The 25,561-nt window shown below is 34.8% G+C and overlaps 2 protein-coding genes across 2 annotated transcripts in view; one reads left to right on the top strand and one right to left on the bottom strand.

The window, feature by feature from the left end:
• LOC144448795 (amyloid protein-binding protein 2-like) overlaps positions 1-11,065 on the top strand; it is a 31,025-nt gene extending 19,960 nt beyond the window's left edge. The window contains exons 6-12 of the mRNA XM_078139089.1: positions 10-167; positions 5,518-5,623; positions 6,770-6,894; positions 7,845-7,930; positions 8,423-8,613; positions 8,974-9,139; positions 9,963-11,065. Coding sequence (XP_077995215.1) covers positions 10-167; positions 5,518-5,623; positions 6,770-6,894; positions 7,845-7,930; positions 8,423-8,613; positions 8,974-9,139; positions 9,963-10,201 — 1,071 coding nt within the window. The 3' untranslated portion in view covers positions 10,202-11,065. The remainder of the gene's footprint in view (positions 1-9; positions 168-5,517; positions 5,624-6,769; positions 6,895-7,844; positions 7,931-8,422; positions 8,614-8,973; positions 9,140-9,962) is intronic.
• Positions 11,066-16,990: 5,925 nt separating this feature from the next.
• On the bottom strand, positions 16,991-25,322 carry LOC144449503 (nucleolar complex protein 4 homolog B-like). Its single transcript, XM_078140049.1, has 11 exons — positions 25,212-25,322; positions 24,551-24,769; positions 24,114-24,215; positions 23,001-23,153; positions 22,361-22,504; positions 20,811-20,973; positions 20,111-20,171; positions 19,431-19,541; positions 18,982-19,145; positions 17,882-18,078; positions 16,991-17,114 (listed from the first exon to the last, which is right to left on the bottom strand). Exons 1-11 carry the CDS (start codon positions 25,320-25,322, stop codon positions 17,001-17,003), a joined length of 1,539 nt encoding a protein of 512 aa, XP_077996175.1. The 3' UTR covers positions 16,991-17,000.
• Positions 25,323-25,561: the final 239 nt, after the last annotated feature.

The following is a 25,561-nucleotide window of genomic DNA, read 5'->3' as shown; positions in this document are numbered from 1 at the left end:
ATTGAACAGGCTTTCAAAGTGTGTGTACAATCCCTTCAAGAAATCACCCCCTGTATGCCAGTTAAAGCTGTCATTGATGTCCTCAGGCAGGCTTCTAAAGCATGCGTTGTCAAAAGGGAATTCAAGAATGCTGAGATGTTGATCAAACATTCTGTCTTTTTGGCAAGGTGAGTCAACTTTATGTCAGTGTCATCCATCTCAGTTCAGGTTTGTGATTTGGTGTGATTAGATTTATGATAATGATCAAGTCTAATGTTACTATGGCAACATCTAGGTTTTATTGTAAACCTGGAAATCTTCGCTTATTTTGCTGGAAAACGAAAACTCAAAAATAAATAGTGACTAAAATGCCTTCTTGTACATGAACACAGTGTACAGTCTGGTCAAATAAGTAGTGACTAAAATGCCTTCTTGTATCACAGTGCAGTGTACAGTCTGGTAGTTAGTACAAATAAGTAGTGACTAAAATGCCTTCTTGTATATGAACACAGTGTACAGTCTGCTAGTTAATAAAAAATAGTCTTTGGGATCTAGTTGAAGACTGTAAAATTTGCAAAATTTTCTCACAGAGAAAATATCTAGGTTTACAGTGTTGTATACCCATTATCTTTAGCACAACTGAACTACATGTAAGTGTTATTGTACCAAATTTGCATGACAAAGAGTTTGTGTTTGTCTGTCTGTCTGTCTGTCTGTCTGTCTGTCTGTCTGTCTGTCTGTCTGTCTGTCTGTGTGTGTGTGTCTGTCTGTCTGTCTGTGTCGTTGTGTATCCATTATGCTGCAGCTTACAATGGTGATTAATTACATTAGTCACCAATATCATCTGATCATTCTTCATGGTTTTGTAAAATACCATAACATGGGGGGGGGGGGGGGGGGGGGGGTCACTATCTCGTTTCAACTCATAGTAACACCCACAGTCACTTGCATATTCCTTGACTGAAGAAAGTAAAATATTGGCAAATAACAGCTAAGTGTTAGCGTTATATTTAATATTCTTATTTAGTATGATTAAACAGGGAGAAGAAAATCACAAATTATTGAGTTTCCTAGTACTAAGGCTATACACATTATAACCATATAAGGACACCTACTGTAAATCACGTTGTAATCAGTTTGACACCTATCGAAATACTATAGTCACCTAAGTTCACCTTTACTATTATGAGTCATTGACAGGATGAACTGTTAGACCTGTAATGGGTAGATCACTAAATTTGTTGTCATTTCCTTCTAAGCTGTGCATGATTCTAAGTGATCCAAATAAAAGAAATGATTATTATTATTTATTTTTTTTGTTATTCGTAAATACATCTATTTGGTAACACTGAATTAACAGGAACCATCTTTCAGCAGGTTTTAATTTATTACTGTGTAATATTTATTATGTTGAATTATTCAATGCTAGGGCAAATAATAGAGTTTATATTCATCAAATGAAGTGGCTACTCATGCTTCAATTTGTGCCAAAATGAATATGAATCTAGCAAAAAATTTTATTTTAGAATGTCGCCATCTATTAAATCATCGTTTTTCTTTCTCATTTTACCCTTCATTTTTTTCTTCTTCTTCGTTTTGTGATGTTGTGGTGTATGCCATCATTATTTATAAAGGAAATGAAACATTTAAGAAAATAAAAAGCTGTTAGACACTAGACTTTACTAATTCAGATACATTGTACTTAGAATGTGTAGAGCTGATGTGTATGATGTTACAAGAAAAGTAGCGTGTCAAACACACACTGTCTGTACATGATTTAGTTTGTTAAATTCATTTTACAAGTTAGGAGATTTGTTTCAATGCTATGAGAATTAAAGTGGTAGGATTTTAATACCAAACAATTTAACAGTTAATATGTATGGTGTTACGAGAAAAGTAACATGTCATCACATGCTATCAGCACGATTCAGTCTCTTACATTCATTTTACAAGTATGATAATTACATGTAATAATATGTTAAGAAGTTTACTACCAGAAAATATGACAGTCTCATCGTGTATGGTGTTACAAGAAAAGTAACATGTCAACACATACTAGCTATCAGTATTACAATTATGTATACATATGCATGTAGGTTTGGAATCTAGCTTTAATGTTATAACAGTAATTATTAAAAGTTTAAAACCAGAAAAATATTAATTCTCCATACCTGTAGTTGCATTTTACCTCATGCTTGAAGGTCACAATAGAATGAGAAGGTTGACTTATTCTCACGTGTGCTTAGAGTAATGCATGTGAAGCAGAACGTCTAGGTGATAAAATTGTATTTCGGGTTGCAAGAATTAGTCATTCTTGACAAAGCAGTGTATTAACAATGACATATTTGAGGAGTACACTGTGTTGACATCTTAAGAAGACATTGTAGGTGAGCAGCCGGCCATGCTTTAAAATTGTGGCAATAATTGTGGTACATGAAGAACTAGAAGTGTTTGTAGTATCTGAAAAATATGAAATAGTCATTCGTGACATAACATTAGATTAACAACTGTGTTAACATCTTAAGAATACATTGTACAAATGTAGGTGAGGAGGGTTGCCTTAACATTATGACAATAATTGTGGTACATGTACATGAAGATTTAGAAGTGTACAGTAATATCAGCAAAATGTGAATTAGTCATTCTTGACGAAACAGTATATTGACAATGACATATTGGGTTGTACATTGTGTTAACATTGTAAAGAATACATTATACATGGCATAGGTTTAGCCTTGATTTAAAATTACAACAATAATTATGGTTGGAGTTTAATATCTGAAAAATGTGGATTAGTCATTCTTGACATAAAATTAGTTTAACAATGAAATGAACAGGCAAAACGTTACTTAGTAACAAAAACCGTTGGTCATAGTACAAGAACATATTATTACAATGACGTATTGGGTTGTACATTGTGTTAACATTGTAAGAATACGTTGTACATTACATAGGTTAGGAACCTTGATTTAAAAATTAGAACAGTAATTATGGTTGAAGTTTGATATCTGAAAAATAAGAATTAGTCATTCGTAACATAACATTGGATTAACAATGACATATTGGGTTGTACATTGTGTTAACACTTTAAAAGTACAACCATGCAGTGACTTAACAAATCTTTGTAATTTATGAGATATTTATGTACTAATAAATGTCAAGTAACAGTTTGATTTACAGGCATTATGTTTCACTAAATTGCTGGAGGATATCACGTCCATGTAATGTGTCATCCAGGCAATACATGTCGGCTTCCTATCAAAGTGGTCATATGGATGAAGATTGGGTATTTATTTATGTTGGATTTTTTAATTTATGAAACAATTTCGTGATGGCTTCCTACTTGAAAAATAAAAAAACTACATATGCCAAGTTGTTGTTTGTAGCTAAATAAATTGCAAAAGGATTAATGAACTTCATTATGTATTGAGTTCAAACACAGATTTTGTCAATGTTTTTCACACGTAGTAGGAAACCATGATAAAATTGTTGCGTAAATTACAAAAATCCAAAATAAATACCCCCAATATTCATCCATATGGCTGGGCCTCTTGAAAACTGCACTATCTGTAATTTGAGTATTATGTTTTCGATCAGAAAACCAACAGTACATTCACTGAAAATTGTTAAAATACCGATAATCTGATAAAATAGAAGTCAATTTTATTCATAAGTACCGTAACAGGCTGAAATCGTGATTGCATTTGGAGGTGATTCTGGAGTGCAGACCCAAAAATCAATTGGATTTATGATATCACATTATATGTACAGCTACATAAATGTGTTTACTCACATATTGTTCAGGGTATACAATTATTATTGTTATTATTATTATTAGACTTTATTTGAACTCGATAGACTGTTGAGCCAATGGTTCTTGTCACACAGTGTCGAGATAAAAATATACAATATATACATTAAAAATACCAAGAAGTAAAAATACAAACCAATGAAACGCATACAAAAGGCTGTAAATGGCAAAAACCATACAATATAAGGATCAAGTTATTACATCTTAGAAAATTGTTTCATGCAACATTCCAGTTGTGTGTCTACATGTAATGTAGTTTTAAAGGCTCAGTTTCAAAGTGTGAAAGACAGTTGTCTGGTAGAGCTATAGAAACATTTGTCCAGAACAAAAGAATGATCTTATGTATCAATGTTCCATTGATGAAATGATGAGAGAACCTGGGATTGAAACCCTGGCCTTTAATTTCTATATAGGATAAATTAGTGGTAGTCTGGGTGCCAACATGGTCTCTAACTAAACCAAAGCCAAAGTCCCTCAATCAGCACAAAAAGTTGTTCATCCAATCAATAGCATTCTGAGCTGACAGATATACCATATTTGGACATTACATTACTGCCCCCAATAAGCACTAACTTTATGAGGAACTGTGTTATTTATTGTTCGAATTTTGTGATTGGTTAACAAAGACATGATGTTAATGACTGTGCAGATGACTGTGATTGAATTTTAAATTGCATCTCCTGCATCTCAGGACTTCTAGAGTAATGACTTTGACTATACTGTAAGTGGAGGTGTAAATTGTAATGATACCATATATAGGAACTAGAATAGGTTAGATACACTTGACTGCTGGGTGATTCATTGCTGTAATACATGGATTTATGTCTACATGAGTCACTTACAGACATTTATCATGTACTTTCACGTGTAAAACTAGGAAATGTTTTATTCATGTGTCAATTTATACAGATTGGTATTTTGTATACCATTTAACTTGTGTGTCTAAATGATATGTTATTAAATAAAAGTAATGTATCTAAAATAATGAGAACTGTATCATTTTATAAATGTACGTACTGTATTATAAACACAAAGGGGCTCAAGCTGAGTTTACATATTTTGCAGATATAATTTTTTCTGCGTATTTAGATGTTATGCCCCAATATTTTTCTTTGTTCAGCCAAGGAAAATACGAGTGACCTAAAGTGGTCTTTGTCACTACGAGTTGCTAGACAAGTAGTGACAACCCTTAGGTCACGAGTATTTTCCAGCTGAATGAAGGAAATATTGGGGAATAACATAAGTATACCAGTACCATTCATATCAAAGAAAAATCAGGGAAAGTATTGGTAATTTTGGATGTTTTGACTCGTATTTCAAACACAGCAGAAACAGTGACATAGACACATGTTGTCGTTACATAGGTGCTAATTGTTGTGATATAGAACAACCAGGGTATAAATTCCATATTTATAGCTTGCGCATGGTACAAGTGTAAATAAGTATGGCACCATATTGTCTGAGGAATCTATTCCTGACATTTCTGATAATAGCAACATGTCATATAATGAAACTTATTCAAAATTTACCCATCAGGGGATTAAAAAGGGGTGGGGAGGGGGGGGGGGGAATGCACTTATCAACAAAGAATAAAAGGTATAGGATATTTGCAGAAATTTAAAATCCTTAATGGTAAAGAGTAAAATATATTGCTCATTGAAATTTACACAATGCTGTAAAAAATGCAGTAACTTATTTACAACGTGTGTTTATACTCTTATTTACAGGGAAAACTTTGGAACACGCCATCCCAAGTATGCAGATACCCTGCTAGACTATGGCTTTTATTTACTTAATGTGGACTCTATCAGTCAGTCTGTTATTGTCTACCAGGTAAGATGATCTCTCATGTGTATATGAAGTACATAATATCATATTTCCAACAGTTTATGTAACTGTAATCATAACGAACAAGAAATGAAATATATCGATCATATTTCCACAGTCTGTTGGTGTAATCAGAGTGAAGTTAGTGCGTTTGAAAGCATAAATTGTGATATCACAACTTGAATATATGATGATAAGAGATTCATTTAAAAGGTCATGGGTCAACTTGAAAACACTGTTATAATCTAAATGTGAGAGACTTTGATAAACTTTATCAAGCATTGTATGGAGGTCAATGTGCACCATTGAATGAGTATGACTTCTTCATGTACCCGGTAGCATGCAACTTGCAAGTTTGTTGTATGTGCATTCTCTCTCTACAATTATTTTAGAGTGCCAAAGCTTTTGAGCACCTTGTAAAAATCTCAATTTAAGAGAGGTACTACTTTTCGTATATTGATAATGAACTTCACCTGCCCATCAAGTATCATGGCTGTTCCTTTCTGGAGAAATTGCAATACATGTATCACAGGGCTCGAATTTAGCAGTAGTCCAGCACACATAGACTACTAAACATTGTATCTAGACTACCAAATTAGCAGTAGTCCAGGACACATAGACTACTAAACATTGTATCTAGACAACCAAATTAGTAGTAGTCCAGGACACATAGACTACTAAACATTGTATCTAGACTACCAAATTAGCAGTAGTCCAGGGTACATAGACTACTAAACATTGTATCAAGACTACCAAATTAGTAGTAGTCCAGGGCACATAGACTATTAAACATTATATCTAGACTACCAAATTAGCAGTAGTCCGGGGCACATAGACTACTAAACATTGTATCTAGACTACCAAATTAGCAGTAGTCCGGGCACATAGACTACTAAACATTGTGTCTGGACTACCAGTATATGGTACAAATGTAGTCTTATGAGGCAAATTGAAATCAATAGAAATTGCAGCTTAAACAGTTCACATGGCTAAATCTGCCTACAAGCATAGAAATTAAATTCAAGCCCTGACTATGTATATTGACGTGTAATAATGGTACTTGGAGGACTCAATTTTAATTGGTCGTCTTCTTAGAGACATCATTAATATTATCAAGACTATAAATGTTACATATTTTTTTGCTGTTGATAGACTGCACTGAACATTCGTAAAGCAGTGTTTGGTGGTAGAAATATCCATGTTGCGATTGCCCATGAAGACTTGGCCTATTCATCCTATGTTCATCAGTACAGCTCAGGAAAATTTGACGATGCTCAGTAAGTATATATGAAACTACTGTGTAAGTAACACTTTGAACAAACTTACTGATTGCTGAATTGACTTATAGGATTATGCCTGTGTCTAAGCACTGCATTGTAATCTTATCAAAAGGTCTACTAACAGTCAAAGACCTGACTTCTGGTATAAGCTGTTTAGAGTAATCTTAGAAGGCAGACATTGTCATTAATAATTGATGGAGTTAGAGGTGGAGTTTACCACCTGTGTGGTTATTGTTAGCACCTCCAGGTCCTAATCTGAAAAATTAAGAGTCAGGAATAGTAAGAGATTTTCAGTACGATTAACGAACAAGCCCCAGTCTGATCATGTTTTGTCTAAATTTGCATATACCATGTATAAATATCAACTTTGTATAACAACGCACACATTCCCAAGACATTCACATATCCACACATACCAAATTTATTTACTAAAATCACCAGCTGCTCGTTGTTGCCATGGATTTTCGTAGAGAAATCACTGCATTGTTCACTGTATGCATTCTAGTTTTACAATAACCCCCCATTAAGTTAGGGGCCTTTTAAGTTTTATACCACTGTCTCACCTTTAAGATAACAATATTACATGGGAGGAACCCCTACTCATTATTATGGGCAGAATTATCAAATTATCTTAGATCTTAAGACAAGTCATTAATAATAAATGTAGTTGATATTTTGATATTTTCCAATGAATACTTGTATTGGAGTGTGCTTGCATACTATTGGTATTTGTACAGCAGTGCAGTACTGAAAACGTTATTGCATACCTGTATTCTAATGAGTGTGTGAGTATTTCATGTACACTCATATGAACACACAGTGCTAATTTTATGACTGTTTTTTGATACACTAATGTTACAATAAAAGAACTTCATGACACTCGAGTACCAGAATATTGTAAATATTAATGTCTTTAAAACTTATTTTTTGATTTATTTTACTTGTAGTTACCACGCAGAGAAAGCCATTCACATTATTACTCAGATTTTACCATCAGATCATCTACTACTAGCCTCATCAAAGAGAGTTAAAGGTAAAGTGTTATCTTATTTTACTTCAGATATTTCTAAGACCATAGGCGTTCTTGTATTGAATCTTACATGTAGCCAACCAGAATCCGTCGTACAATATAACACTTAATATTCCAAATTAAACAAACAGAACCACCCAAACAATAACAATAACATTGTTGTCTGTGGTCTGCACTTGAGCTCTTTTCGAACAGAGCATTCTGAGGTACTGTATCCATATGTTTCGGCACATAATGCATTCTCATTGGTTCACTAAATCCACTCCACGCTTGTGTTTTGTACGAGAATTCTTAAGATAATGCATCAAATGTGGGTACAAGGCGTTTACAGAACAGAAAAAGAACAAATGACAATAAAAGTAGGAACCGGGGTAAATTATCATGCCAAGTTCACTACATCAGATTTTAATCAGATTGATCTTAACTTTACCAAAGGAGACATTAAAAGTGATGCTTTCCATTGTTAGTCATGATATGAATTTATTGTATCCACAGCACTAATACTGGAAGAAATTGCCATAGACAGTCATAACAAAGAAACAGAAAACAAACTACTCCAAGAATCACAGGATCTCCACTTATCATCACTTAACCTTGCTAAGAAGGCATTTGGAGAAGTTAATGTGCAAACAGCTAAACATTATGGTAATTTAGGAAGACTTTACCAATCTATGCACAGGTTTAAGGTAAGAGTTCAAAGTTTATGTACAACAAGTGAAAAGTAATGAAAAATGACATGAAAGACTACATGTGGTATTCAAAATGATTGAGCCACGGGAGATCAAAGCTATCTGTGCGTAAATTTGATGGCACAAAACAATGGAAATAGAGGTAAATAAAGACATCTAGCCAATTTCACCACATCAGATTTTAATCATATTGTGATCATGGTGTACAATGTTACGAGTAAGTTATTGTACCTAACGAAAAACTTTTTCAAAAAAACAAACCCATTCCAGTTGCAGCTAGTGCATCTTCAAACAACATCTCCAGGAACATTACATAAAGACATTCATTATGCAAACTTGTTGTTTTGGTGATTGTAGGAAGCAGAGGATATGCATGTGAAGGCAATAGAAATTAAAGAGAAGCTTCTAGGAGAGGAAGATTATGAAGTGGCCCTGTCGGTTGGTCATCTAGCGTCATTGTATAATTATGATATGAACATGTATGAAGATGCAGAGAAATTGTACCTTAGATCCATTGCCATAGGTAAGTTGTACCTTAGATCCATTGCCGTAGGTAAGTTGTACCTTAGATCCATTGCCATAGGTAAGTTGTACCTTAGATCCATTACCATAGGTAAGTTGTACCTTAGATCCATTGCCATAAGTAAGTTGTGCCTTACATCCATTACCATAGGTAAGTTGTACCTTAGATCAATTGCCATAGGTAAGTTGTACCTTAGATCCATTGTCATAGGTAAGTTGTACCTTACATCCATTGCCATTGGTAAGTTGTACCTTACATCCATTGCCATTGGTAAGTTGTACTTTACATCCATTGCCATAGGTAGGTAAGTTAGATGTACATAGTGCTATAGACATAACAGTGTCTGTGTGTGTGTCTGTGTGTCTTTGTCTGTGTTTGTATATCTGTGTATATATCTGTATCTGTATCTGTGTGTGCTTGCTTGTGTACATACTTGTCTTGGTATTTGGTAGGTATGTTGCTATTGTGAAATAGCATACTTCTATTCACATAATGTATTTCAGTTCAAAATTTATGAAAATGATCGTTATTAGTAATATGAATTTTGGATGATATTTTGTCACTTAATGCATCAGACAGCAGGTCATATAAAGAACAATGTGTTATTTCATTTCAGTGTGTATATCCTTCGTTGATTGATTGATTGATTGATTGATTGATTGATTGATTGATTGATTGATTGACTGACTGACTGACAGACACTGACTGACTGACTGACTGACTGACTGATTGACTGACTGATTGATTGGAAAACAACTAAGTATTTATACATTTGTGGCTTGATGTTATAATGACAATGGCATAATGTATTTGTATTTCCCAGGTATGAAATTGTTTGGTCCAGGTTACAGTGGATTGGAATATGATTACAGAGGACTGATTAAACTGTATAACTCAACAGGTGATTTTAACAAAGTACTTGAGTTCCATCAAACTCTGTCCAATTGGAATCAGCTACGGGAGAAAACAGAAGGTCCGGAAGATGTGCTTGATGACATTGCTAAACACAAAGCTGAGGCAACCCCAGAGATTGTCAGAGTATTTTTACAAAGGTTGGAATGAGATCCAAACGATGTCGGGGGAAACTTATCAACGAATCAAGGATTGACCAATACAATAGATGCCATTATATGATTGACTGTTATCAAAATTGTAGAGTAGTATGTTTATATTATATGAGGTGAGCGATGTACTGCGATTGGTTGACAGGTTGTAGATGTCAGCTGATTGCCATTCTGGACCAATTGTTTGTGGAGCTTACAAACCTGATGCAGGCCATCCAAGGTGTATCTGCTATCCCCTGTGTACTATGGTTGTGGGAAGCTGAGTGGAGCTGAGAAAGCAAGCAGCATTGAACAATCAGTGAAGTGTGTGGCAACATATTCGTAATGGCAGATCAATATATGGTATACAAATGTAGTTGTATGCATAATAGCGCCACCTAGTGGTAGCTTTAAAACTTTGTGAACAATTGGCCATTATTGTGATTAACATTCAATATAAGTAGCCATAGAATACAAAGGTGATATTTGTGTACAAATGTATGCATAAATTTGAAGGCCCTGGAATAAAACGTGATGTTGATTTTGATTACTTTGTGTGTATAGATGTAAATCAGTATGCAATATAGTAATACAGAGCACCCTAGCATAGTCACTGGTGATGGTTGGGTTCGTGTACAAACCTGATTTGGTGAGGCGCATGATTTACTTGTAGAATATGATGGCTATGATTTGTACATTGGTGATTGACAGATCTCTACAAGACTCTTGATGATTGACAGGTTTGTGCAGGGTTGATTGATAGGTCTAATAATGATTGACAGGTTTCTGCAGGGATCAGGTGTTGATTGACAAGACAAGTTTGGGCAGGTCTCTTATGTCGATATCTGCCATACAGACATTGGTAGCACTCTTTACAAACTAAACAAAAGATAGACATCACATCTTAAAGCAATTTAGAACACTTATTTTCAGACCGATTACATCCAACCACTGAAATGAATATGAAATCAAAACAAAACAAGAGTCTACTGTGTATGGTTGTTTGCTATCCCTACTTCACTAGCCTTTGTTAACATGTCATGTCAGACATTCTGTTGTTTTAGTAAGACAGTTACATCAGTGTTATGACTTGTTGTGAAACAGTTACACTCTCCAAACATTGGTGGCGCTCTTTACACTTCTTCACCACTGCTACAGTTGGGTTGCCGTTAGGTGGTTTGATGAAACATCGTAATAAAAAAATCACTAGAGAATGGTTTTGACAAAAATATCGTAAGACTATGCTATGATAAATTATTAGGCAGTGTTATCAGCTGTTTAAAGGAGAGGAAAATAAAGAACTACCTTATGACAGTAAGTCACCTCGGTGTGTCAAATTTAAAATAAAATATGTGTACTATGTCACATGATATGAGTATACCTGTGTAGGGAATTGTCCAATTGTTGCAGTGGTGGAATTACACAGTAGAGCGCCACCAATGGTCAGACTGTGATTTGGGCATGAGTGATTGAGTGTGTATAACATGAGGAAAGTACTAGTGTCATGAAGAAAAAAAAAACCTAACTTGGTGACACATTTGCGGCTATCATTACATGAGAACTCATCATCAGGTGAAGTGGTGACATGGGGGCAGTTCATCAAACAATGCAAGAAGCAACTTGCAACAAGTTGCAGAAAATCCAACATGTTGAATTCCTTGCGTCGCGCTAGGTGGCGTCGCAAGGCCCTGCAATAATGTGCATACGCCAAACAATTTCTTACATGCAATGGATTACTTAGTATGTTGCTCTCCAACTTGTCTCGTGTAACTTGGTCTTAAAAATTATATTATAGCAAGGCAAACAATTTATTTTAATGTTTGTTGAGGACAGCTGAAAAAAATCCTGAATAATGTAATGTAGATGAAATGCAAGCGTTGATTTTCTCTCTCCATCACAACCTTCTGAAAATTACTGAAATTGATACAGTTGTATATGGTATACAGTGTATATAATTGGTCAGATCTTTCCTCGAGACCCCTATGTATTTTTATAATAATAGTTATCTGAAATCATTATCAATACAGTTAAGGTAACACGTCTTGAAGTCCTCATCAGGATATCATTTTGTCCTAGCCTACATTCTATAGTTGATTTGGGCTATTATCCACAACTCGCAGCCTAGAATTATACTTCGAATATTTTACTTTAATGAAATCAGCCAGAAATGCAGTGCACATTTTTACTGGGTTTTATAGTCCACTCATTGTGTCAAATGATGTCATTAGCGTCATCTCATGATAAGACCAAATAAGGAGAGTGAGGCTGTGCAATGCAAGCATTATTATTATTATTGTGGTAATCCAGCCTTCGGTTTACTAAGATAGACACAAACTCAATCTATTGTCGTAACATGTTGATTCAACAGTGGTAAGCTATTGAATGGACATTGGTTTAGTGATAGTTTCAGTAGGGAGGCATTGCAGAGTTTCATTGACTTGAGTTCCATGAACTTACAGTGTACTGTTTTAGTACTTCCAATGTTTACACTATCTTGATCACAGGGTGTGATTAGAATCACACAACAGAGGAACCACTATCACCCACTTGTGTAAATCTACCACATTGAAGAACAATAGATTTAGTTTGCATCTTAGTAAACTGAAAGCTGGATTACCAGAGTTGTATTTTACCCCAATGGCATGTTTTATGAAACCACCCTTCTATACCAAACTATGTTATCTGACATATCTGTCAATTTGTATATAAATCTATGATAGCTTTTACTAGTATGGCCCCCATTATTTGTGCACACACCAACTTTTTACACCGTGGTATTAAATTGACTTCACCTCTGATGTCAAGTTGTCCAAGAATGATAGGAGCATTTGTACTTTATTTTAAAATTTTATTATGTAAATTTTGTCACACTAGTTTGGGGTCAATTAGAATGCAACTGGTACTCTACATTTTGTGAATGGAAAGAAAGCTACCATCGTCGTCGTAACCCATGTCTTCTTTTATGGCAACGTCCTTGTTATTTTGCAGTGTTGCGGAAGTATATAACAGCTCTGGTTTGCGAGAATGAACGCTATGTACTAGTCCAAAGTATTGCTATAAAGCATTTATGGAACAACTACTAGTCTACATAAATGATACATGTCTGAAGGGAGAACTTATCGAAAAATATAGCTCAACGTTATTTACGGTTGCAACTAGTAATTGATGTATTGATAGTGCAAGTATCATTAGAAAAGTGTAGCTCAGTCGTACGACTGGTACTCGACATAAATATTGTATGTAGATGTGAAGAGAACAAGGGGTAATGGCTAGATGGAATCCAGATTTGAAGTATGAATGTATATATGGGATTGAAACTATTACCTGTGATTTTAGTCACGATGGAACTTACATTAATTGTGTTATATCATATATAACAGTTTTGAAGACAAGACCCGTAGTGTTCATGACATGGTGAATGAAACCATCTGTTAATCAACCAAACTGTCGAGTATTAACCATGATATTACTTGTGATGGTTAGTGTTTTTGTTAAGGGTGGTAAGCAGGTAAAATCTACCTGAGTTCCCCTGTCGTTTTACCGGGGTCCCCCACCACAGTTATTGTGTAATGTATGGGAAACTATGCCTGTTTTACCATATTTCCCCCTTTCTGTTACCAGGGTTCCCGAACTTTAGCACAAACACTGATGGTTCATAAATTGAGATACACCATCTGGTATAGTTTTTAAAGACAAGCATATAAAGGAAACCCTCTGTTTATCAACTTGAACTGTAAGATACATCTCTCAGTTCTGCCCTCATTGCTGCCTTGTTGTGAGGATTAGCCGACATGGTATTGTACAGACTTTTAATCAATGACACCTACCCTGGTATGTGAAAACTAGACCTGTAGTTGCAAAGTTCAACAAATGTGTGAAGATAGGGGGATGACACTTGTTAAATCATGTGTTATATCTTACTTCAGTGGCAACCATGGTTTCAGCTTACTGAAAAAAGGTACAAACTAAAACTATTGTTGTTTGACAAGAGGATGTGTCTGTTTTAATCACACTGTTATCACAATAGTGTAAACACTAGAAGTCCCAAAATGTACACTTCCAAGATCATGGAAGTCATCAGAAACGACCACTCTAGTACAATTAGACCATTATCCATTCAATAGCTTGTATCAACGTGTCACAACAAAAGTTTTAAATTGAGTCTATTTTAGTAAGCCAAAACCTTGATTGTCATCGTCTTAATTTGAATCCTTAACAGATTTAGATAATGGTGTGTTTGGTTGGTGGAGGGTCTATGGTTTGGACAAAGAACCATCTGTAATGGTTGTATTTTGTGCAATCTTTTTATCGTACAATTAATTTTTTGGGGCAAGTACTGTGTGTGTGTGTAACTTTACATGTAATCGACTTACTAAATCTTTTTAAGTTATAGATAATTTATTTCACTATCTTGTGGTCATCATGATATATAATATTTTTCACTGTCAGATAGTTGGATTGTGTAGATAATGAAGTGTGAAACATTAACTTGTGTTCCAAACACTGGATCAGATGTACTTTTATTTTATTTGCAGATAGTAGGAAAATACTACTAATGGTTATTCAACTCTCAATTCGTAACTGCCAGCACTTAGCATATTTATGGGGCTGTCGAGATACGTCGTTAGCTGGTCGTACCTCCTAGCCCATGTCTTTTTATAGCCTGATTACGGTACTGTCGAGATACTTCGTTAGCTGATCGTACCTCCTAGCCCTCGTCTTTTCATTGCACTGTAAACAGGCTATGAGGGCTAATGATGTATCTCGACAGTGCCGTAAACAGGCTAGCCAGCACTAATATTGACAATGTGATAGTATTATATTTGTATTCTGCCATGGCATTATTTTGTATCTTTCTTTACATGGGGTTATCATACATCCATTCACAGCAACTCCTATTGAACTGTCAATATAATTAGTATCCACAATACTATTGTATGTATTGTTTATCAGTAGTATTACATGTAGATGTTTTCATTACATTATGTCCATGTTTCATATCTTGTACTTTACATCATAGACTGTGTCCACTGTCAATTACATGAAGTGATGGACTTCACTTAGAGCAGTTTCAAATCTAGCCTGTTTTCTGTTCTTTTGTGTTACATTGTCAGCTGTCGTGTCTTCAGTCTCAAGACAAGCATTGGCTATTAGTTGCAGCGGTATGACAGGTATAGTCTGTACAATGGGGCGCCCTCACACATCGGTCAACCCCTCAGGTGGGCGGTACGACATGACGTTTCTTAGTCCGTTACAGGTAATGATGTAACACAAAAGCAGTGTACAGAGTACTTAATATCCAACTGCTATCTAACTAACTAACAACACTAGTATACACAGTATGATTGTATCATGCTGCATCAATATTTTATACCATACATGGATTGATGGAACATTCACTTATAGCAGCTTCAAGCTCCAAGTGGTGCTATTAAATTAGCACTCTGCTTTTTTCTATATTATGGAATGATATGCAAACATTACTTAAATTCATTTCATTGGATCCATGCTTGATAATATTATGTAAGATTACTGTACTACCAGTATTTCTGTAGAAATGCATATACCGTACTCATTGTAACACTTTGCCTCAATTCAAAAGATATTACAGTGCTTCCAATCAAAGTCTGAACGATAAACTACTGCAACATATTGATACATTACCAAAGTAGGTCTGTGTCTTTGTACAGAATTTAGCAGGGTCAGATCAAAGATGTCATTACTAATAACTTCAATCATAACAAATTTCACATTTGGCGCCTCTTACAGTTACCAAGGTTTGTTGTCTAATACATCACTTTGTATATCTAGCTATGATGATATCTACCAATAGACATGGTTTATTTGCAACAATGAATATTGTGCACCCTTTTGGCTGTATTACCAATTTTAAACTGTTATTCAACTTTGCAGCAGAGTAGGCAATGTTGTGACAACTATAGCTACAATCAAAATGTAATTCTACATCAGTGCACCAGGGCAAGTTCAGTAATGTATCAATTAATATATTGCAGTAGTTCATCGTTCATACTTCAATTGAAAACACTGCAACACTGTAAATAGTTGTTGACCCAATCAGTGTACACACATCGTATAATTGATAATTGCGTTGATTTCTATGGTAGTTTGTCTGTGTATAAAGTAGTTGAATGGTGTAGAGTTATGTAGATATCAAATAGTACTTTGAAATGTACATGTAGACTGCCCGATGCAACATGTAGATGTAATAAAACTTGAAATAACTATTTCATAGTGTAATATACAGACTTTATTGATTCCAAGACAACACTTCATGTTACTGTCAATATCCTTGTGCCTCAAGTATTATCATCTCAGAAGTTCAGATAGTTGTGACTACAAACTTCCATTGTTTCAATAAAAGTCCTGAGATGAAATCATTAGAAGTGTGGATGTGTGTTTCATTATTTTCAGATTTGATTTGTCTGAGTGTTAATGTCTGGGTGTGCTAGTCACATAGATGGGATTTGTTACTTGTTTCTTTTTTCTGAATTTTGACCAACAGGCTGATTGGCTAATTGTATGTCTGAACTTTGACCCACTGCTGGTTGACTAATTGTATGATTTCTGAACTTTGATCCACAGTGCTGATTGGCTAATTGTATGATGTCTGAACTTTGACCCACTGCTGGTTGACTAATTGTATGATTTCTGAACTTTGACCCACTGCTGGTTGACTAATTGTATGATTTCTGAACTTTGATTCACAGTGCTGATTGGCTAATTGTATGATGTCTGAACTTTGACCCACAGTGCTGATTGGCTACTTTGTGTTGTTTCCGAACTTTGACCCCACAGTGCTAAAGAGTCCACATGTCATTCATTCTATCATTCTTGCCTCCAAACAGTCCTACAGGTACTTCAAATTCCAATGGAACCTTCCTCATTTTCTTCTTAACTTCCTTGTCAACAAGCTGTAAATACATAATTTGGTAGAAATGGAATTGTTTCAGTTGAGTGAATGTAGTTCTGATGACAAAGAAGGTCGTTGTACCAAGCCAAGTCTTTCACAAATGTAGTTCTAAATAGAGGACATTCAAAATAGCATAAAAGACCGGAAAGTGTACAAATACATACCCAAAATAACAAATATGTGTAGACGTGTATAATGAGTTTATTAAAATAAACTACAAATAAAGGAGTAAGTATGTAAATGTGACTCATAGCTAACTTGGGCCTTTATTACCTGGATATTATCATTTTTGGGTTTCACCAGAATTGTTGCCTCATACCCCTGGTGTGAGTGACACTGTAGCATACTCAAGATTATTACCAATGTACCAGAGATTACTTGCACCGATGCATGCGTATACTAGTGGTATTCACACTGCAGTGCAATACCGAAAACATAATTGCATACCTGCATGTAAATGATATGCAAACGGGGACATGATCATTCGTTCTACACAAAAATGCATGTTTGCATAGTGTCATTTTATGGAAATTTGTTGTTTCAGATAAACGAGTACCGTAATAATTATAATAACAGAGCCTCATGCCATGTGAGTTCCAGTGTGGGTACTCAGGGGTATTTGCACTCATGCTTGCAGTGTTTTCTGCTGCACTTTCAACTTGGTGTTTCTATGAAGTTACAAGTAATTGTAGATGATGTAAAATCATGAAGTGACTCCAGAACCCATAGTTTACGAAAATATCTCTATACTCCTTAAACAGTGTTTACCTCTGATTGGGTGAGTTCCAGTAAGTTTCCTATCTCCCATTCTTCTTTAGGAAAAGCTCTATTGATTCTTGATGCTGATGTGACCACTTCATGATAATAGTGTGACTGCAGTGTTTTCAGTTCCCATAACGAACTGTCCATAGCGTGACATTTCACTGGATCTGATTCCTCCATGTTGTAGGGATCATCTGTTAACTCTGTAACAAGGTACAAGTATGTACAATGTACTGTCATTTCATAGGCCTAACAAAAAAAATTGTGTGGTTCCGATTACACCCTAAGGTAGGGTAGGTAGATTTTTGATTTTGATTTTGTTTATATATTTTTTTTCATATGTGAGTGTCTAGTTCAGGTAGTTATGTTTTCTGTTGTTTTCCATATGGTCTATATGTTATTGGTTTCTTCTCGTCAGATGTATAGCTATTACAGATTGGAAGAACAGTTTTATATTGTCTTTTTAAGTTGATGTCAGTTTCCGCATCCACTATTTCTTGTGAGACTTCACAATTTTTGTGATTTTATCATTTTTTTTCTCAACTATGTAAAAAAAAAATTCGTTCAGGGTCGACAGTGAAAAACTAGGTGGGGTCGAGTTACTGGAACCAAACTATTTTTTTGTAGACCTTACTGTAGGAGTAGAGTACAATTTATTTGAGTTGTTACTTTCATGTGTACAAAGTTTCTTAAATAAAACTTATGGCCCTAGTCAGATTACGATTATAATTCTGGTTATGAAAACTAATTGTCTGGCAGAATTATAGAAAAAGTTGATCTTGAAAAGAATGAATCACATGTAATCCTTATAGCACAACTGGTAAGGGATCATTAATGCGAGAACCCTTTTCAGACCAACCTATCAAAATCTACTCCCTTAAACTATGAAAAGCACTCTTAATTGCATACCCCAAAGGGCAGCACATCCATAAACATATACCCACATTTAAATGGAGCCCCCCCCCCACACACACACACACCGTACATGTGTATATTCATGTGTATTCATACACTTGCTGAAGTAGAGTGGATGTCAAATGATCACCTACTGAGGGCGCCCTTAACACCTGCGCCATTCCTCACAAGGGTAATTGTGACATGTTTACCTGTGGGTCCATCTTGTCTGTTAATGAGTACACTCAGATTTGGATGTCTTTTGATGAGGTTACACACCAGTGGTATGACTAGTAAGCTGCCTGTAGGGGGCGCTGTCAGTGAAAGTCGACTCAGTTTCTTCACAAATGCTGCTACCAAGTACGAAGGTATATATCTGTAAGGAAGAAGATAATATTGGGAAACCAAAAACTTTGGGACATCAAGTAAAGCAGATGAAATCAGTCTCGTCTCCGTTCCCCTTTCACAATGAACTGAAATTTTCCTTTTTCTCACATTAGGGATACTCATACTCTGTTGAACTTTCTGTTTGCTTTCTTTACAACTTCACAGAACATTTCCCAGCGTCAAAATAACCCTGGATCACTTTTGTTATTTCTTTATACATACATCAGTGTTTGCCAAGAGTTGATCTGTAAAGTTATTTGATGTTGATACTTACGTTGACATCAGAAAGAGATCTGTCAGATAAAAAAATCTTGCTCTGTACTTGACATGGAATATTGATGGTTCTAGTAAGGCATATAGCTTCTTGTAAAAATCAGGATATTCTCTGTGAATGGAAACACCCAAATTTGAATCATTCATGAAGTCATTGCAAAAATATATTCACAACACAAACTAGAATACGACATCTCCTGAAGAAAGCAACTTGTTACAATGTACATTATGTTGATACCCTCTATCAGAGGATTAGAAAAATCACAGTGCCACTGATTGTACAATGGTGACCCCAAGAGTGAATAACTGAGCAAAATTATCATGCACTGCTGAAATTCAGGAACTTAAATAAAATAAATGGTTCAAAGTTTCCTTCTGACTTTAATTGTCATTTCTAAGTCATTCAGCATGTTAACGTATGATTATGAAATTAAAGTAAAACCAACATGGACATATGCACTTACTTATTTAATACTTTTTTTTAAAAAATGAATCAACTGATCACCCTTCATTTTTAAGGTATTACAAAGAGAAACACAGAAGTAAATACAGACACCCTATGATATTTTCATCACAAACCAAAACAAGAAAATTTCAAAATGGAAATTACAATGATCTGTTACACAAAAGTTAGTCTTTACATGGAAATATCAAAACAATTAAATATGAAACGATACTTACAAATTATGTTTATGAATTAGAATAAATAAACCATTCAAGGCAAGTAAACTAATGGCACCACCTATAAGAAGGGGGAGAACAAAACAGAGGGTCAACAACAACAACAACAACAACAACAACACTTTGCAAACATTTCATGACCATATCTTTGTGACAATACTTTGAATATCTCATGATTTCATATAGTCTAGCTGCTAAACCCTCAAGTTATTCTGCTAACTTTAAAAACGACAGCAGGTCGCATAGCGTCAAAGGTGATATCGAGGGCTTGCTGCACACCAGTGGTACTGTCATCCCTGGGTTTTTATTCAGCAATCTTCCAAAGACAGATCCAAGGTCTTGTTACAAGACTAAATTTCATATTACTAAACACTATATCACAAAATCAATTCAATACATATTTAGTCAAACAATGGATGTAGATGTACCTATTGATATACCAGTAGCTTGGAAAATATCTAATTGGCTCCAACAAAGTTTTATCAGTGAAAAATATACGTAGTAAATCTACCTACAATATTACTGGGAAAACATCTGTATTTATCAGTAAAAATATATGTAATGGGACTGGTATCATTCGTGTGTAAGCCTGCAACAACAATAGTTTAGTTTGTGTCTATCTTAGTTTGCCTATAGCTTGATTTCCATAGTAGTATTTGACATTGTAATTACTAGGTGGCATCAGTGGGTAAAGACTTACCTATGTTATACGACACTGTCAGGAAATCAATGAGTAGCAATGGACTCCTCATATGTGGTATAACGTGTTCATGCATAATTAACAAAACCTTCTTATAAATAGATGTAGGTAGAGGTAGTTGTAGGAATGCCAACCATGCATTGTCAAATACCCTCTTGTGTTCCTGAAATGTACAAGTGTGTAGAGATCTTTATGGTGATAATAGTAGCATCCAGGAATGTCAACCATGTATGTATCTGTGTGTGTGTGTGTGTGTGTGTGTGTGTGTGTGTGTGTCTGTGTGTAATGTATGTATGTATGTATGTATGTATGTATGTATGTATGTATGTATGTATGTATGTATGTATTTATGCATGTATCTATGCATGCATGTATGTGTCACTGTATGTATGTATGTATGTATGTATGTATGTATGTACGTATGTACGTATGTATGTATGTATGTATGTATGTATGTATGTATGTATGTATGTATGTATGTATGTATGTATGTATGTATGTATGTATGTATGTATGTACACACCCTGTTCAAGTAGCATTCTTGCCCCCACCCTATGTCACACCCACACACACATACACACATCCACCCTACCATGCCATGCTTTGTTGAATCTGTCATGTTCACGTAAAGTCATAGAGTCATACAGAAATGTTTCATGTTGTACATGTATCATTAAACTGTAATATACATTGTGTCATTCCATCCTCACCAGAAGGCGGGGCTGACCATTGTGTGAGGGCACCCTTTCATGGCGTACCTTACAGAGTTATGTATTATCTATCATAGATACAAAATTTGCTCTGTCTTAGAATCACATTATGCACAGAATAATAAAATGCTCTACATTGGTCAATGTGGCAAAGTATGACAACAATTTTTCTATGGTAAAGTGTATCTTGTGAACTGATTTTCAAATTAACACATGACATCTGCCATCGTCCAATGTCCCATCTTCTAGAAAACAAAAACTTTGCCTAAGGAGTTCAGTCATTCATAAAAATGGCATTGGTGAGGTTTGAACCAGCACCTTACAGATACCAAGCTGGTCACTCTAACTGTTTGACCATCATGTGATGATGGCTATACAGCTAATTATTAACCAACTACATATCCCAATTTCCTCACCCCATGGTCAGACCAACATGCAGCCCCATCTGAATATATCCATCCAATTCTGTAAAAACATCCCATCAAATACACTATACAGTGTAGCAACAATGCAACAGCAATAGTCGATTTTCCGGTTCCAAGATGCATTGTGCGAGAGGACGTCACTTATGTTGTTAGATTTAGTCTTGTTTTGTCTTTATTACATTTGAAATAACATTTTTATCAGGAAATGATGGAAAGACATGTTGACCTATTTGATTATGAGTGATTTCATAGAACAAAGACTAAACACCATCAATGACAGAGAGGAATTTTACGAGTGAACACAACCATCCCCTGGAGTAGCATGTGCAAACCCCGCAGCGCATACACAATACATGGCATTGTATGGAGAGATGAGTAATGCATCTTGGAACCGGCAACAGGTCTATGGTCTCACCTTGGGAGATGCAGCATTATGGCTGTCACTGTCTTCTGATAACTTGGTTAGGAAATGATCCAAATGTTCATCACCATCTCCTGGCATACATCTTGATATCTGTTCCAACAACGTGAACAGATTCTCCACAATAAATTTATTGTCCTAGGATAAAGACATATTAAATGAGTACTAAACATATCAATAATGAATTCAACAATTTTGACATAACAAAGAGGATAAAATAAAAAAAAAACATTAATTATGTTAATGTACATTTCTGATGCGATCAATATTTGCATAAAATTAGCATATACTTTTCTGACCCCTAAAGTATCATTATCAATGTCATTGATAGAAAGTTTCAATTTGTAGCACCAGCATTATTTTGTACATTTTAATCTTCAAATCTAATAAAAAATGGGTTTGATCAATTTACTATGTCACCTATTTATTTGCAATAATGTCAAAATCTAACAATTTGAAATCTAAAACTAGCAGACAAATGTCAAAACTCATTTTTGAAAATCTCATTATTTCTGCTTCTGAACAGCACCCCTAGTGGCCAAACTAAAAAATCTTTTGTCTTTCTGTTTTACAGGAAAATGATATTTTGTCTCCTGTGCTAGGAATTGGTCAGCAATCTGTACACATAACTTACCTCTGAACTCTTGTGTTTTTTTATATAAGCTGCTCTTACACTGATTTTGTCTAATAAATAATATCTGATGTCGTCATATTCCAAATATTCTTGAAACCTTCCAATGAGTTGATGTCGAACTATGTCCGATGATAGAAGTCCGTCTAGTATTTTCTGGAAATGGAGATTGTCAAGGTTAATCATCATTCAGTATAAGAATTATAATCAGAATGAGAATTAATGTATTTTAATAATTCCAATCCACTCTGGGTCAAAGTAATACACCAGCTCTGATAAACCTAAATGACACACAGTCACTTGTAAACTGAGTCAACTTGAAAGCAGAGATGTCCTAGTACAAAATAATTCTGTAATTACCAATAGCTGTGATAGATCATGCATACAATATTATCCCCTGTAATTGCAAAAGTAACACAAGTTAAGAAACAGAGCAATGATCAACCCTGCGATCTATGGTGTTACTTTCATGGTTCTGTTTTTGGAACAACGCTTTATGAAAGTTCTAAAATAGCTAATAACACAATTATTTGGTATTAAGACATCCATGACTTGACTCATAGCTTACAAGTGACTGTCATGTTACAGATTGCCTGTAGACTAATTCAAACCTGTTACTGTTAAGACAGACTGTAGAATGCATTAATGGGAGGTGCTCAACTAACTACAGTATGTAGTATGCCAATTATGGTGATTATATTTTACAGTCTACTATTTCTGGTTTATATAAAATACTATCCTTCTATATCAGGAACTCCGCATGATAACAAAAACATTCTTGACAGAAGATACAACAACTTTATTTTACAATTTGCTATAATTACAACTTTTTGAATTGCCTTTAAAGTTTACTACATTGAAATTAATGTGCATAAATGGTAGAAAACCACGTTGGTCTTTTCAATTGTATTAACTTTCAATTATTAACATCAATCATAGAAACAATATTTACTCAAAAAAAAATCAGGGATATGATCAAGTGACAACAGTCCCCTGGAGTAGTGTAAACACAGGGTATCCCCTTCTGCATGTACAAAATAAATTATGTTGTATGGGAAGGTGGGGGATGCATCTTTGAACCGACAACAGGTAACGATTAATATTTTAATGACTTACACTGAAGAGTGATTGGGGAAAGTAAAGTCCATGTTGCAGTTTCTTGACTGGGTGTCTTGACTGAGTCTCAACAAACTTCATTAGAGTACACAATGCCAATTCCTACAAATAAACATACAGCAAAATATGAATACTTTGAATCATTTCTATACTTCTATTTCCATATCAAAGGCAATCACATGAACTAAACAGTCAGTAAATATAAGTATAAATAAATGAAATATTTTTATATTATATTTTATATCTAAATTTATGAATATACATGTACTATATATTCAATTCTATAGTATATATCAATAATTTGATATTTCATAAATATGATTTAATAAATTTAAATGAATTAAATATAACTCTATTAAATGAAAATCAAATATAATTATGTCTGAATGTCTCATAATTATTTTGATAAATAATGACTTATAGAACATTATTGTCACCTGTACGTTAGATGAGGAATGATCCATTGCCTTCACCAACTTCTGGATACAATCTGTGTATCTTTCAAACAGCCATAGTTTATACTTGTTGGAGGCTGTCATTTTCTTATCTGGTTTACTTTCACTTGTTCCATCATAGATTTGATTAGTTGATAGTAGACTGATACAGATCTTATGGATTGATTTGATGGCTGCAATTACAATACCAGGTTCATCATTCTGTATAGATGGGGAAAAGGAGGACAAATGATTTAATTCGAGAAACAAGGGGGGGAAAAAGGAAAAAAAGAAATTGGGATTCGCGTCTAAGAAATGTTTTGAGTCAATGAGTAGAAATTTCAATTAGTATTAAAGAAAAACATATTAAAATTTGCAAACATTATCCATAAATAAATTGGGTTGAAACAATACTGTGATGTTATACATCTGTAGTTAGTACATTACACTTTACAAAACTCATACACTTCTCTATGACCCCCACCCCACCGCCTCATCTATTATGCAGTTGTCAGTCTATCTCTCAGTATCAATCCATTGGTAAACGTATGTAACTTATGTTATGGGGCACACGTGTGGTGATGACCACCGTCCAGTGTCAATAGCTTTCCCTCTAGACCAAGCGGAATACATCGAAACAAGCTCAATGACTGAAGTCACTCACCTCAATATATTCAAGAATGTCGATGATATTATTAGATTTTTCTTTACTGGCGAGGAATTCTTTGGTTTTCTGTTTAATATCGGCGATCGTGTTTTCCCTGGACGGCGCCATATTGGAAATGGTTTACTTTCCCAATCTGTGTATTCGATCTCAAAATTACCACGGCACAATCTCTTAATTAGAATATCAATATATAAATTACCATACTATAAAATCTCATTGTAATAAAGTACTGCTGAATCTAATCGCTTTACTTTTTTGATAAATTAAATAATGTCAAAGTGACGATTATTGATATTTTGGAAAATGCGTACTGACAATAGCAAGCTACTTCTACCACATCATCCTGC

This window comes from Glandiceps talaboti, chromosome 18, assembly GCF_964340395.1.
Source record: "Glandiceps talaboti chromosome 18, keGlaTala1.1, whole genome shotgun sequence".
Lineage (NCBI taxonomy): Eukaryota > Metazoa > Hemichordata > Enteropneusta > Spengelidae > Glandiceps > Glandiceps talaboti.
The sequence above is the reverse complement of the archived record's forward strand: the minus strand, read 5'-3'. Positions and strand labels throughout refer to the sequence as shown.

Excerpts from the sequence above, each read along its gene's own strand:
- LOC144449503 (XM_078140049.1), bottom strand. The coding sequence starts at position 25,322 with ATGGCGCCGTCCAGGGAAAACACGATCGCCGATATTAAACAGAAAACC. Across the intron at positions 22,505-23,000 it reads AAAAACACAAGAGTTCAGAG|GACAATAAATTTATTGTGGA; the intron begins GTAAGTTATGTG and ends TCTTTATCCTAG. Across the intron at positions 20,974-22,360 it reads ATAATGCTGCATCTCCCAAG|GAACACAAGAGGGTATTTGA; the intron begins GTGAGACCATAG and ends TGTACATTTCAG.